The sequence below is a fragment of the Notothenia rossii genome (assembly GCF_949606895.1).
Source record: "Notothenia rossii genome assembly, chromosome: 4".
Taxonomy (NCBI): Eukaryota; Metazoa; Chordata; class Actinopteri; order Perciformes; family Nototheniidae; genus Notothenia; species Notothenia rossii.
In genome coordinates, this window is record NC_136902.1 from 54,715,060 (window position 1) to 54,729,420 (window position 14,361).

The 14,361-nt window shown below is 40.0% G+C and overlaps 1 protein-coding gene across 1 annotated transcript in view; it reads right to left on the reverse strand.

The window, feature by feature from the left end:
* LOC307035798 (calpain-9) overlaps positions 1–6,833 on the reverse strand; it is an 81,819-nt gene extending 74,986 nt beyond the window's left edge. The window contains exon 1 of the mRNA XM_079675500.1: positions 6,412–6,833. Coding sequence (XP_079531626.1) covers positions 6,412–6,660 — 249 coding nt within the window. The 5' untranslated portion in view covers positions 6,661–6,833. The remainder of the gene's footprint in view (positions 1–6,411) is intronic.
* Between the last annotated feature and the right edge of the window lie 7,528 nt (positions 6,834–14,361).

The window sequence follows — 14,361 nt, forward strand, 5'->3', positions numbered from 1 at the left end:
TTCATCAAACAAGTGGCTGTGTGATGGTATGGTAGCACCTGAAGGCATAGCTCGGATCTTGGATAATGTTTTATAATAAAATAATTTAAATTCATTCTTTGTAAAAGAAAAAAGGATTGTGGTTCCTGTTTGTACACCATGATCGCCTCCGTTGAAGATCCCCCAAAGGTGTCAAGTATAATGTTTCAGGTCAGATTATACTTTCTATTATTGTAGTGACCACGATATCCATTTGTTTTTTGTCCTTTGTTTGTGATTCACTCGTGGGGCTGACCGACGAATAGACGCTTGTAGAATATAAATGTCCAGATGTGGTTGAAAAGTAAGGTAGTTTATTCCAAAAAAGGCAAAAATAAATAAACGTTTTTAAAGAAACTATTTTTCATATAAACTGATATTTCAATGTTAAAGCACAATAAAGAACCAAGCTGTGACGCTCCCAACCAGCAAGGTCTAAAAACTGTTTGCTTCAGTCAGCCACACCAGTAGGCTGCAGCACCTCTCCTTTTATGCTGCAGCATCTCGACCTGCAGAGTAACGCACTCAAATAATAAATAAATAATATACACCACAGAATCTCAGGTTATACTCTAAAAAGATAAGATACTATAATCTAAGGAAATGGCTCCTACAATTATCTTTGAGCAAACACCTATTTGTAAAGCTGTTCCTGCTGGTCTGCGCTCCTCTCAGCCTCTCGGCTGTCTCAACAGGAATAAGATGGCCTAAAGAGAGTAGCTGTCCCATGTTAGGAAGGTAAACACACCTCTGTTATCCACTGACACCATTCACTGACCTCTGTCTCGTGAAACCAAACATACTTCCATAATATTATTATGTTATCATCTGCATACGACGTTATGTGTCTTCTTTGTGAGCATTCACATTTCATGTTTCATTGTCTGGAGGAAATTATGTAGGGAAATGTGAGAGAATATGAGGTGAAGGGGTTTCATAACTACAGCATGAGAGTTTTCAAAGCCTGTATGTTGTAATTGTTTTTTTACAGACACATCTTACTAGTTATTACTGATAGATTGCATCATACTATCATGTAACACATTTTTGTTGTTTGGTCCCCTCTCAGCAACAACAATATCTACTTTATGAAATGTTAACACAATAATAGACAGTGACATTGACACTGACAACATGTATGATCACTAGGGATGCACCGAATATTCGGCCGCCGAAAATTATCGGCCGAAAATGGTTAAAAAGGCCCTTTCGGCTTTCGGCCGAAAGGGTTCTAGCACCGAAAAAATATCACCGAATGTCAGAGAACAGGGTTACGTTGGTAAGCTAATGTGTTGTTGTGATGACGTAATCAAAACGCGGCGACAAGCACGGCGCGCGACCATGCTCGCGGCTGGCTCACAGCCAACATGTCTGCCGCTTGGAGATATTTAAAGATATCAGAGAAAGAGGCGCGGATTGCGATTTGTAAAACGTGTTCAGCTGACATTTCTCAAGGGGGTGTAACTGCAAAGACTTTCACCACTTCGGGATTACTCCACCACTTGAAATCAAAACACCCGGACAAATATGCGTAGTAAGATCAAATCACAAGCACTGACAGCGAGAGACTGTTCAGCGCTGCCTCTCATGTGCTTTATGAGAAGAGGAACAGATTTATGGGTGATAAAGCAGAGAAGCTAATGTTCATTAAAAAGAACCTCCCACTTTTCCTTAATAAGTAGACAAGGCTGGCTTATCATAAGCTTATCTAGTTCTACATGTCTACTCTATACCCACTTTCCTGAACAATTTTCATTGTGAGTTATAATTCACCATCTCAGGTTATCATTAGGGGGAAATGACAGCAGCACAGTGTTCAATATATTGTACTTTCGGTATCTAAATGATACAATGTTGTTTACATTGCTCATGAGGACAGACCACCTTATTTGCAGATTCTTGAAATTGTAATTTAATTTGTAATTGATTGTGGATTTTGTATCCAGTTTTCACTTTATGTATCTTTATACAATGTCTACTACTTTGCTTATGAGGACAGACAGCCTTATTTACAGATTCTTGAAATTCAATTGTAATTTCATTTGTAAATAGTGTGGATTTATCCAGTTTGCACATTTGTATGCATGCACTTATAGGTGCATTTGTTGTTGTTGTTGAAGGCCTGGCTGTTAAAGTCTTTATTTACACTATTTTGTTGTAGGCCTACTGGCCTAGATGTTTATTTTAAAGCACCTTGGCTTTGTTCTGAATGCACTTTGTTGTAGTTATCCTACAGAGAAAAGAAAATGCACTTGACTTCGAATTAATGTACTGTGTGCATTCAAAAGTGCTGAATAAATGTTTTATGGACCCATAATAGTGATTATTATTTAAGTTAAGTTTTGCCATAATCATGTATTTTTCCATAATCAGGCAGCTGAACAACATTGGTAAAAAATGTATACATTATATATATATATATATATATATATATTTCTATCAATCATTTTCGGCCTTTCGGCATTCGGTTTTCGGCCAACTGTTTCCTATTTTCGGTATCGGTTTCGGCCAAGAATTTCCCATTCGGTGCACCCCTAATGATCACCACTACACAGGGGTTGATGTATCGATAGGAACCTTTTATATGTCATATTTACTCAACAAAGATCCTGTACAAACAGGTCACATATACATTTCCTGTTATTACAACCGCAGGTTTTATCTTATCCGACCTGCCCTGCCCTCCTTTGTTAGAAAAGAAGACTCTCTTAAATGCTTTGAAGTGTGACAGGAGAAAGCTGTTGCAAATGCTGGAACAGCAACTTTTTATTGCACGATAGTTAAAAGGGCATGCAAGGATTTATACTTCCTGATTTACAAACAAGCATTTTTGTATCAGCTGTAAAATGCATGGTCAGAAAGCTGAACACTGAGAAACCCAGGATAAGTCAACTCTTTAGGCATGTGGTTCAAACAGGACAGCAGCACTACAAACAGAAAATGATCTGATAGAATATGATGCATTGCTGCAGATTAAACTACTGAATAGTATAAACGAGTTCAAATGAGCCCAACCAACAGCAGTAACATACAACATACAAACTAATAAGCAGTACTGTTTGTACAGAAACAACAACGGCCGCTGGCGACCGGCTCGGTTCGCTGACGGGCGGACGTACTATGATTCTCCAGAACACACAGATGGCCAGTCCGCCCCTGTGTAGCATATTATTTTCGATGACAGATGAGCAGATCGCCACTGGGCTTTCAACTAAAGACACAGCCACGCAAAAACGGCATGTACAGCTCCTTATGGGTACTGCAATGTGTGAAGTGCGCTACACCCTTGGTCGTTTCACCACGGAGGAAGGCAGCAGAAAGTCGACTGGAGTTAAAGAGAGCGGGGCCAAGAAGCTATCCTTATGCGCTGCGCTGCGTGCATGGCTTCCTTCTACAGGGGGAGACGTGCTCTGCTGGCGGTCTCGTTCAGGATCCGAAAATACAATTTAAATATTTTGCACACTTATTCCTCGTGGTTACGGCCCCCCAGGGGTTGCCGACCCCTGCTCTAGGATAACCTCCTGTTTTCTCTTTTTTCTATTCAACTTAATATGAATAAAATGAAAATACAGGTGAACTGAGGGTTCAGTGTCTTCTTCAAGGAGACTTCAACATGGAGGAGGCGGGTATCAAACAGCAAACCTGTGATTAGGGGAAGAGCTGCTCCACCCCTGAGCCGCAGCAGGCCCAATACAAGTGAGTCAGACTGATCTGTGTGTGACTCACTGACTGTAAATTATGAGTCTGTTATATAACTTTTTAGTATTGAAAACTTCATGTAAAACCCCCATGACTCTCTCAATATTTGAATTCAGGAGTCAATATTTAATATGCGGCAATTCCTTAAAAAGTGTGTCTAATGATTTAATACAGTGTTAGTGTTATATTGCTGTCAGGACTCAAAAGAAGGCACATGTTTATCAGAAGTGATCTGGTTCCATTGCATTTCTAAAAGTTTAACAGGTCGGAAATAAAATATAAATTCTTCCTTAATGTTGCAATGGATAAACAGACCAAAAATGAGCACTGTTAGTTGAGTACTTGATCATTTATGGAAAAGTCATTTAAACACCTCTTATAAAGGAATGATTATGTCACTGCAGTATGGTAGTGAAAGTAGCATAACCACTGTAAACATACTCTAATGCTTAACTCTAATTAAGATTTTATATTTTAAAGTCCAGCCATTTTCTCAATTATTTACTCAAGTAAAAACAATGTGGGCAGTGTATTATTATGTATTATTTTATATATTATATAATTGGAGTAATAACACTATTCATTATATGTGAAACGTGTAACGACATGCAACAGTATCTGTTAAACAATTATCAATTATCAAAAGTCAACAGCACTCTTGTGCAGAATGGGCTGTTTCAGAATAGTGTACAATATATAACTACATGAATAGCCTAGTGATTAGGGATGTAACGATACCAAAAACTCACGGTACGATAATATCGCGATAACAAGTCCACGGTACGGTATTTATCGCGATATTGAATAATAAAGGGAAGAAAAAAAAAATCATACATTTTTTTTTCAATAAAACATTTTTTTACTCGGAAAATGTTTCTTTATTACATAATAAATCTGATTTTTACAGCCTTTTTGTAGGATAGCAGTATTTTAAAGTGTCAAAAACAAAGTGACAGTAACAGACTGGAACAAGAAAACCAGTGTTTTTGTACCTACTGGTACTACCAAACAAAGTAAGCATTTTCTTTATGCCACTGCATCTCACAAATAAACAAGGACATTTAATAATCAGATCCTGCAATAAAATAAATCAAGTTTCACTTTAGTTTTTCAAGTAACTCAACTCAAACTCACTAGTCACTCACTCAGCATCATCAGACAGGTTTTTAGGAATATGAGAATGTCCACATTTCCAGGTATTTATAAGCTGGGGTGTTTGGGCATTTACAATATCCCCTGCTCTGGAAACAACTCTCTCGCTTGGTACTGATGTTGCTGGGACACCAGTGGTCGCGGGTCTGAAAGCAGCCTGTCATTTTGACAGATTAGAACAAACTCGGAACAGCGCCAACGTTTCCCCGCAGCGAGGCTCTGGTGTTATGCCGTGTTATGGATGCCCTCCAAAAGGAAATGATATAGTTCCCAAACCGTACTTTGCCGTACAGATCAATACATGTCTGGGAGGTTTTGTTTCACGCTGTGCGCGTCCCGCGAGGTGCATGCACACACGGCATAACACCGCCCCCCCCCCCCGTTGACAGTTCACGAGCATGCTCTATCGTGAACTGTTCAGACCCGACGGGTAATAAGGGATTATGACGGATATTTTACGATCCTGTCTGTCAAAATGACGGACAGCGAAAAAGTCTAACGCCAGGCTTATTGACAGGGCGAGATATAAATATATGGTTGGTACTTGTCAATGTCTCTAGGTGTGTAAATGTAGCCCTGTAAATACGATGTCCTTTTGTGTTATCTGTTGTTTTATTTTCATGTTGTAACCTACTTGCTGCCATGTTGGACAGGTCTCTCTTGAAAAAGAGATCGATGATCTCAATGGGACCACCTGGTTAAATAAAGGTTTAAAAAAAAAAAAGTGTTTAAAAAAAAAATATATTTTTTAAAAAATATTTTTTTTTTAAATCGCGGTAGATTTTGTCAGTCTCACGACGGTATTGGGAAGTTTATTTACCGCGATACCGCGATATTCGGTATATCGTTACATCCCTACTAGTGATACATTCATTAGTTTATAACTTTAATATAACAGCTATCACCAGGGAGGAGCTCATTTCAACTCCTTATTGGGCAGCTTGGGAATTCCCCCCTAGGATTGATTGTAATTTTATGTGACTATGATGTTGCATCATCATTTATTTAACTCTATTTCCGTTATATTAATAGCCTTATCTGCAACTCAAAGTATCAGATAAATGTAATGGATATTTTGAGGTAGGCTACTTGTACTTGATACTTTCCATGTTATGCTCCTTTGTACTTGTACCCCAATACAATTCAGAGGTCAATTTTGTACAACTCCACTATAGTTATTTAATAACTTTACAGATATGGGTAAATTATGTGAAATATAATCAAGTGTTGAATCAGACTTTAGTTCCACCTGGAGTAAAACCACAAGCTACCCTGCAGTATACGTCATTCAAACTAGCTGCCCCTTTACCAGCTTTGAGAACACTTTCATGATCAATCATTATAAAACATATCATAGATATTATTCTGAAATGGACCAATCTGCACAAGGACTACTTTTACTTTTGGTACCTTAAGTATGTTGATGTTCTACTTTTACTTTTTTAATTACAAGAGCTGATTACTTCTCCCACCTTTGGTTACATGTATAGGCTACCCCCAGCAGAGAATGAATACAGGTTTAACTGTGGATCTTTTCTTTACCACTGGTCGCTTCCACTTGACCACGGCCTGCAGCTCCAGCTCTCCCAGGGGGAAGTGGTAGTCCACGAAAAGCCCGTTCCGGCCGACGAGCTTCACTACCTCGTTCTCCGCGGGCAGGTCCCCGGTCAGGAGGTCCGCCAGCCAGCGGCGGGACTGAGAGCCCAGCAGCTCGTCGGAGCACACCGAGTCCGAGTCATCCTCCGGGGAGGGCAGCGAGGATTCGGACGACAAACTCAGTGACTTTATCATGTCGAAAACACCGCGTGCTCTGAACACTGCTCCAAAGAGAATGCTACTTCTGTCTGTCACTCAGAGCAGAACTGCACAGAGCCCCGCCCCGTGGGAGAGGCGCAGGTACATACTACATGCTAACCTCTATGATGCTAACTGATAGCTGCTAACTGATAGCTGCTGACTATGTGTTCAGTGAGTGAAGCTAACCTGAGCTCAGGTGAGGGTGCTGCTATCACTGCTGCAGGGCTTTCTCTGACAGGCACTTCCAAAAAAAAGGTGTGGTTTAGTTCAAGTGTAGTTTCCAATAATAGTTTACAGTTATGTACCTAAGTAGATACTCAGCACTTGGTACTAATACTCAAGTGCTTTACTTAAGTATTTTGAGAGACTTGTACTTTACAATTTTGTTGTAATTCTACCATACTACAATTCAGAGGTTAATCGTTTAATATTTTTCCACTACATGTATTTAATACCTTTAGTTACTTTACAGATGTGGATGAATGACGTGAAATATAATCAAGTGTTGAATCAGACTTTAGTTCCACCTGGAGTAAAGTCCCAAGCTACCCTGCAGTATACAAAGTCATTCAAACTAGCTGCACCTTTACCAGCTTTGAGAACACTTTCATGATCAATCATTATAAAACACATCATATATATATTATTCTGAAATGGACCAATCTGCACGACGACTACTTTAAGTAAATTTCGATGCTTAAACTTCTGTACTTTTACTTGAGTGACATTTTGAATGCAGGATTTACAGTAAGGCCAAAATATTAAATTATAGTTTGAGGTAGTTTTACTCAAAATGTCCATTTTAAGTTTCAACTAATATAGTATGACATACTATTTAAATGAGCCCAGAAGTATTTTCTTTTAATATTTAAATTAGCCCCAATTTTAGCTCTGCAACATTACAGCTCTGAACACATCAATGCGGCAATAATTATGTATGATTCTGAAATGGGCCATCCTGTATGACAAATACCTGTGCATTTTGGTACTTATTTTGATGGTGATAGGCTACTAATGTGCTTTTATTTGGGGTATATTGAGGTATTTATTAATGCTTGTACATTTGTACTATTAAAGTGGACCTATCATGCTATATTTGAATAATATAGTGTAGGACCATACCTATATAAGGCATATTTATACTTTTTATTTTTCAAAATACCAAACAGATCATGCATTTTAGCCATTCCTCATTTCGCTCAATTTAACACTGTCTTTTCATGGGCTGATTCTGTGAGAACAGCACCATCTACAGGCCTGGCATATGTACTACAGCGTCTCCAGCGCTTTCGAACGGCAATGTCCGTGGCTGTCTCCTCCTGATTGGTGGAGTTGGCCCAATAGCCGTGGCGTCATAGAAGTGTTCAAATCTGGATCAGTCTGTATCAGATCCGTTGCAGCCCCTTTTTAAGAGATTTGGGTATGGAGGAAAATAGAGAGGGTTGTGTTTTCTGACACTTGGTGAGTTCCCTGGAACACCGGGTACACATATTCATGTATAAAAGACGTACAAAAAGTGCCTTTTGCATGATAGGTCACCTTTAAGTAAGATTTAAAGGCTTTAACTTGTACCAGAAAGCTCTAGGTAAAGTACATTTGCTACCTTTACTTGTGTAAAGACAAAGCCAGATAAGATAAATATGGTTTGTTATCTTTTAATGTCAAGTTCACCTTGATGAGACTTTATATTAGATGCATTTAATAAAGCTTTAAATACCTAAAACATACAACAGGGGCATTGGTGGAAAATCACCAAGTGCATTACTCAAGAAATGCAGTTTAATAAGTATATTGACTTACAAGATCTAACAGCAGGTGACAAAACGTCTTCGGTTGAGGAGCTAACAATTAAATGTTTTTGATTAAAGATGAATGCTTTTGCCATTTCAATTAATTAAAATAGATTAAACCTAACATGACTAAGCAGCAGCTTTAAGCCCAGCTGCTGCTTCATGACAGGTCATTTGTTTTGATTATTAACAGTGTGCAGTAGGGATGTGCATCTCCATCACTGAGGCCGATGCGATGTGCATCTCGATACGCTGCCAACGATACATTAACGATACATTTGAAACACCAGGCGATGTGATACGATACGATTCACCCCTGTTGCGATACGATTTGATTCAACATTATGCGATTCGGGGCAAAATAATGTTACAATTCAATGTGGTACCGCAGAGGATTTTTGTTTTATTCCTTATATGCAGCAAATCATAAATCATCAAAAAAGTGCTTTACATATTTGGTTCTCTCTACTAGTCCTGCGCATTATGCTGTTTCTTTTTTACCTTAAAAAAACAAAAACACCTGGACCTTTCAAAAACAGGCCTTTTCACAAGTCCTTTGTAGTAGTGTTTCTGTCTCCAGTAGGGATGTGTATCTCCATCACTGAGGCCGATGAGATGCGCATCTCGATCAAGCGGCAAACTCTGGGGGAGACCAGTAAACTAAGAAACTACTTTTATTGTAAAAACAGTCAGCTGATCGAATGCACCTATTTCCACATCTACACTCCATCAGCTGATTATTTCTATTTGCCTCGCTTTATGAGCTTCACATCACTTGTGCCTTGTACCGCAGCATTTGCAACGTCACAAATAAATGGGGCCAATCTTCAGTCAGATGTGAATGTGTAATCTAACATTTTCAGTAAGAATAATGGACAAAAGGAGTGCAAATACAATTTATTGAAATGTGAACCAAAAGTTAATCAAACATGTTTTAAATAAAACGCACATATGGACAGAAGGTGTAAACCTATTAAATGTATAAGTAAACACATTTAGTCAAATAAAGTGACAGACTAGGCCTGTGCAGTCGGTATCAGCTTTGCCCAGCATGGGCTCCTCCATCAGGCCTAGTCCTCCTCGCTGAGGAAAGACCCTCAGTCCTCTCCAAACCAACAGACAGGACGTCCATCACACAGAGGTTTCTCCCTGAAGTCTCTGCAGCTTTCTGGACACCACGCTGTCTCAATCTGTCCACACTGAATATGAGAGGGGGAAAATAAAAATAACAAATGCTTTAGACCAGGGGTGGGCAAACTTTTTGGCTCGGGGGCCACTATGAGTTTTAAATTTGACAGACGGGCCGGGCCAGTAGCAGATCGGTGAAAAGATATTTAGCTGTCCAATCCTCATTATACACTCGGCACTCAATGTTGACTTTTCTTTTCTTTGGTCCACTCATTGTTACAGATGCAGGTTCAAAAGTGAATTAGGTTCAAAGGTTAATTATTGCGTCATTGCGTCATCGTTTGCGTCATGACGTAACCGTTTACGTGCCTTCTTATGACCCACAAAGCTTTTTACGTCGCTGATTTTCTCCGCAACACCGCTCACAACAACATCAATAGAGGACTGCGTCGGGTATTTTTTAATTATACGAAGCCAGATTAAATTAAAGAACTACTTCTCCTACCTTGTACCTTTCTCCAGAGTGCCGTGGTGTATCGTTTATTAATGTGGTTCAGCTGCATTACCGCCCGCTGCAGTGCTGCTCGCCTACCGTAGTTTATTCTCCCGTTAACTCGCGGCAGCGGCCGCTGTAAAGTTTTCATTGTCTGACTGTCACAAGCAGCTGATAAATATCCTCCATCCCCATAAGTGAATGTGTTTTAGTCTGAAAGCTGTTTGGCATCACAACGCTGTTATGAAAGTTTCTTTGGCATTCTACAGGTGATGTTAGCATAGCAACCGAAGCTAATCAGACTATCTTGACTAATTGTTGCTATCATATTGTGGCATAAGCCGTTTTCTACACGCATATTTTTCCGGCTTAGTTTTCGTTATGATTTTATTTGTGATGGCCACATGTAGCCCATGTATTGATTCCATCCGATGGTTGCAATAATACAAAACAAAAGGAAAACGTCTGCCTCTTCACAATGGTCAATAACAGTGAACGGATGGTTATTAAAGTAAGTTAAAATAAACAGAATCACACTAAGCCTGGTTAGTGTTGCCTGACTTTATTTAAGTGTTTTTATAAGTGTGTGGTCGCGTTCTAGTCACTTTGCTCAGCGCTACTGCTTGTTACAACTTATATTTGCCGATCTTGCCGGGTTGCCGAGTGGGGCCAGCTGAGAGAATAGACCAGACTACAGCAAAGGTAAATTATGTCTAGTGCGCCATCTAGTGGGATCAACTGAAATGCCGGGTATTGCAGGAAAAAGGCAAAATGAATGCGGTCTTTACTATAATTTGGACAATTTTGTACCAATATTCGGCGGGCCAGATTCAAAAGCCCAATGGGCCGTATATGGCCCGCGGGCCTTAGTTTGCACATGCCTGCTTTAGACAATAAGAAACATAAAGTTGACTGTTGAGTTGCTCAGTTTTTTTAGATTGTCAATACTATGACTGTATAACTAATATTTCAGGTTAAGAGGCACATTCAAATAAAGATTGGTCTTTAAATACATGTTGTCTTTTGAATTGTTTGTCTAAAGTCAAGGATCTAGAACTGGTAATTAGTTTTAATGATACAGTCTGGTTATTATGCTGTTTGGAGGAGGCCTCACAGGTAAGAGCACTAACTAGCTACCATCACATGTACCTGAGCTTGACTTAAATGTAGCCTATTAAACGTATAATTAAGTGATATAAAAATATAAATAACTAATGTCATGCAAACATATTAATATTTGCTTGATTCCAGTGTTGAATTTAGCACAATTGCATACAAACGTTAATGGATTTTAAGATTCTGAAGTATTATGCTAAAAACTCAATAACTTAGATTATTATTTATAGTTTTGTTGAATAGTTTCATGTCCGCTTACCTTAGAAACGTAAAATGCCACGGCAGTGCGCAGATGGGGAGCATGTTAGCTTAGCTTGGTAGCTTCAGCTAGCTCTGGAACTTTCAGCTCGGTGGCAGCAGGTCCCGCCTCGGCTCCGCCTCTTTGCCCTTATTTGGAGTAGGCGGGAGTTGAACTCTGACGTCACTGTCGAGCCGTTAGTGGCCGACTCCGCCTACTAAGGGCTTCTCGGCAACTCTGCAGAATCCTATGGGTGACGTCACGGACCCTACGCCAATTTATATATACAATCTATGATCTCGATACGTTGCCACGATACGATACATTAACGATACATTTGAAACACCAGGCGATGCGATGCGATACACCCCTGTTGCGATACAGTTCGATACGATTTTATTCAACATTATGCGATTCGGGGCGATACGATGCGATTCAACACGATCCAAAAATAATGATACTTCAATATGGTACAGAGGATTTTTGTTTTATTCCTTATATCAGTGATGCAAACACAGGTATGGTGAAAAAAGAGAGAACTATTCGAGGCAGGAAAAAAAACAGCGTAATATACCATCTGACAAAGGCCTGTGCTATAATGCTTCAATTAACTGGCTATTCTTTATAATATACTCAGATCAATAGGAGACAGAGATGTTAAAGAGCATCTTGCAGGTTTTTATTTATTCTACTTTTATGCTTAAACTTGCTTGGAAATTACAATTAAAAAAGTGAATCCAGGATTTGATATGTTTTACGAGACATAATGGCAGGAATTCAGAGGGAAAAGAGCAATTTTGAGCTCTGCTCTTAAAAACGGCTTTTTTTAAGGTCATACGTCAAACGCGTGATATTACATCACGCAGGGGACACAACTCCGCTCTCTGACCGCGGGTATAGTAGAGTTGCGTTGAGTAGAGCGGTTGTGTTTTAAGGAGCTGGTATTTTTCGGTAGTTTTACATTGTATTTCACCATTTGTCATCATGGTGCAGTATTGTGTTTGTGCAGGTGGCACAAATACCAGCCTGTCAGGACATCGAGTCCACAGTAAAAAGGACCGGAGCTAGCGTTCGTTCCTGGGTGCGTTGTGCATCCACCTCCCTGCAGCATATACTCTCCACAGCTTTATCAGGAAACCGTATTACTTCTCTCTCCCCCCCCCCCCCCCCCCCCCCTTTGCTGCTCTCTCTCTCTCTCCTCTGGTACACGGCACCGTAAGAAATTGCATTAGGTAACGCTGTGGTGGCTGTACTGCTCCAGCCGTCTCCTTTGTGTTTGTTTGTTTCCCCCTGTCTGTGTTGTTTGTGTGTGCGTGGTGGCTGTCACTCCTGGCTCCCGGCTCAACCTCCACTCACCTGCTGCAATCAGCTGTGCACCATCCCCGACTACACACCTGCTTTCCATCAAGCCATTTACAACGACATATCAACGGAGGCTCCACAACCTTTCTCCGCCAGATCGTCAAGTATCAGCCGTATCTCGCGTCTCTCCTCCGGTACACAGCACCGTAGTGTGGAGTTGCATTAGGTAACGCGAGATACGGCTGATACTTGCGCATTAGTTTCTGTTATGGATCAGTATCAACAGTCCTGCCAGTAACGTTACTATATTTCAATGCTACTTTAGTTATAGCCTGATATATGATAGCTAACTTTACAATGTTGTGATGTGACGTTAGCTAACATTCTGTAGCTAACGCCGGTCACTCACCAAGATAGCTGCCCAGTTCTCCACTGGTTCTCCTCACACCACAGCTCCATTTCTCTCCGATGGCCGTTATTTCTTCTAATCCTTGGCTACTCCTGGTCTCTTGGACGCCTAGCAGGCTCATAATTATAAGGTTGTGGTCCGTCATATGCATTCGAATATTCATGTTCAACTTCTTCTGTGTCGAAACTAGCATTGGGATTGTTAGAAATTAAAATCAATGTTTTGATGGTATAATGTAGCTTAAACATACCGTCAGTTTAAACGCTCTTTTATACTGAAAAACCAGAAATTCTTGTGCACAAGCAGTTAAGCTTTTATTCTGAAAATCCTTCATCTACGGTTAGCATTTAGCATGTGGCTAATATACGATTTCCTAAAGAGGTGAATTGACCTTTCGCAAAGCCACGCCCCCCCTTGGTTACTGTTGCTAGTCCGACAAGCTGAGAGCCAGATGCGTTAAACAAAGCCATAATGGAGGGTCTCCGTAACGTCGGAGTCGCCTTAACAGACTCATTTTGGAGCAATAACGCAGCAATATCCTCCAGGTCCCGACAAAAGGGGCTACAATACGCTATGGAGGGTTATATCCACAGTATAAACATTAGAAAAGAGGGGGGCACAACATCAATAGAGGCACTTGCATACAGGTCGCAGTGCAAGAGTGAAAAACCACATGAGCTGTATGTCAAATTCGACGGAATTATTATTATTATTATTATTTTTGGAATAAAACAAAACAATCACAAGAGGCATTAAATGTTGTAGTTTGTCTAAAGTTAACTACCGTTTCCTTGGTGGCTTTCTGCATCCACCTTGTTGTTCCTTTGTGGGGGTCGGGGTGCCCACTTGTGCAGCAGGATTAGGGAAGTTGGCAGTAGGCTTTCCATTAACAAAATGCTACAAAGATTAAAGCAAAATATAAATTAATGATTGCCTGTTGGCTTTCTTGTTTGTACTTTGACCACAGGTAGACTAATAACGGAGCTCAGCTGTTCAGACATTATTATGCATCAAGTGATATACATGGTCAAAACGACCTATAAGCACACAGCTTACAGCTGTAGTCGTGTGACTTTAGCTAACGTTAGTTAGTGAAATTAGTTAATTAAATTAGTTAGTTAATTTGTGAATGTAATCTTTGCTAGCTAGCTAGCTAAGTTAGCACGTATTTACCTTGGAGCAAACGTATTTGTGTTTGTTGATATTCGCCATATTCAGC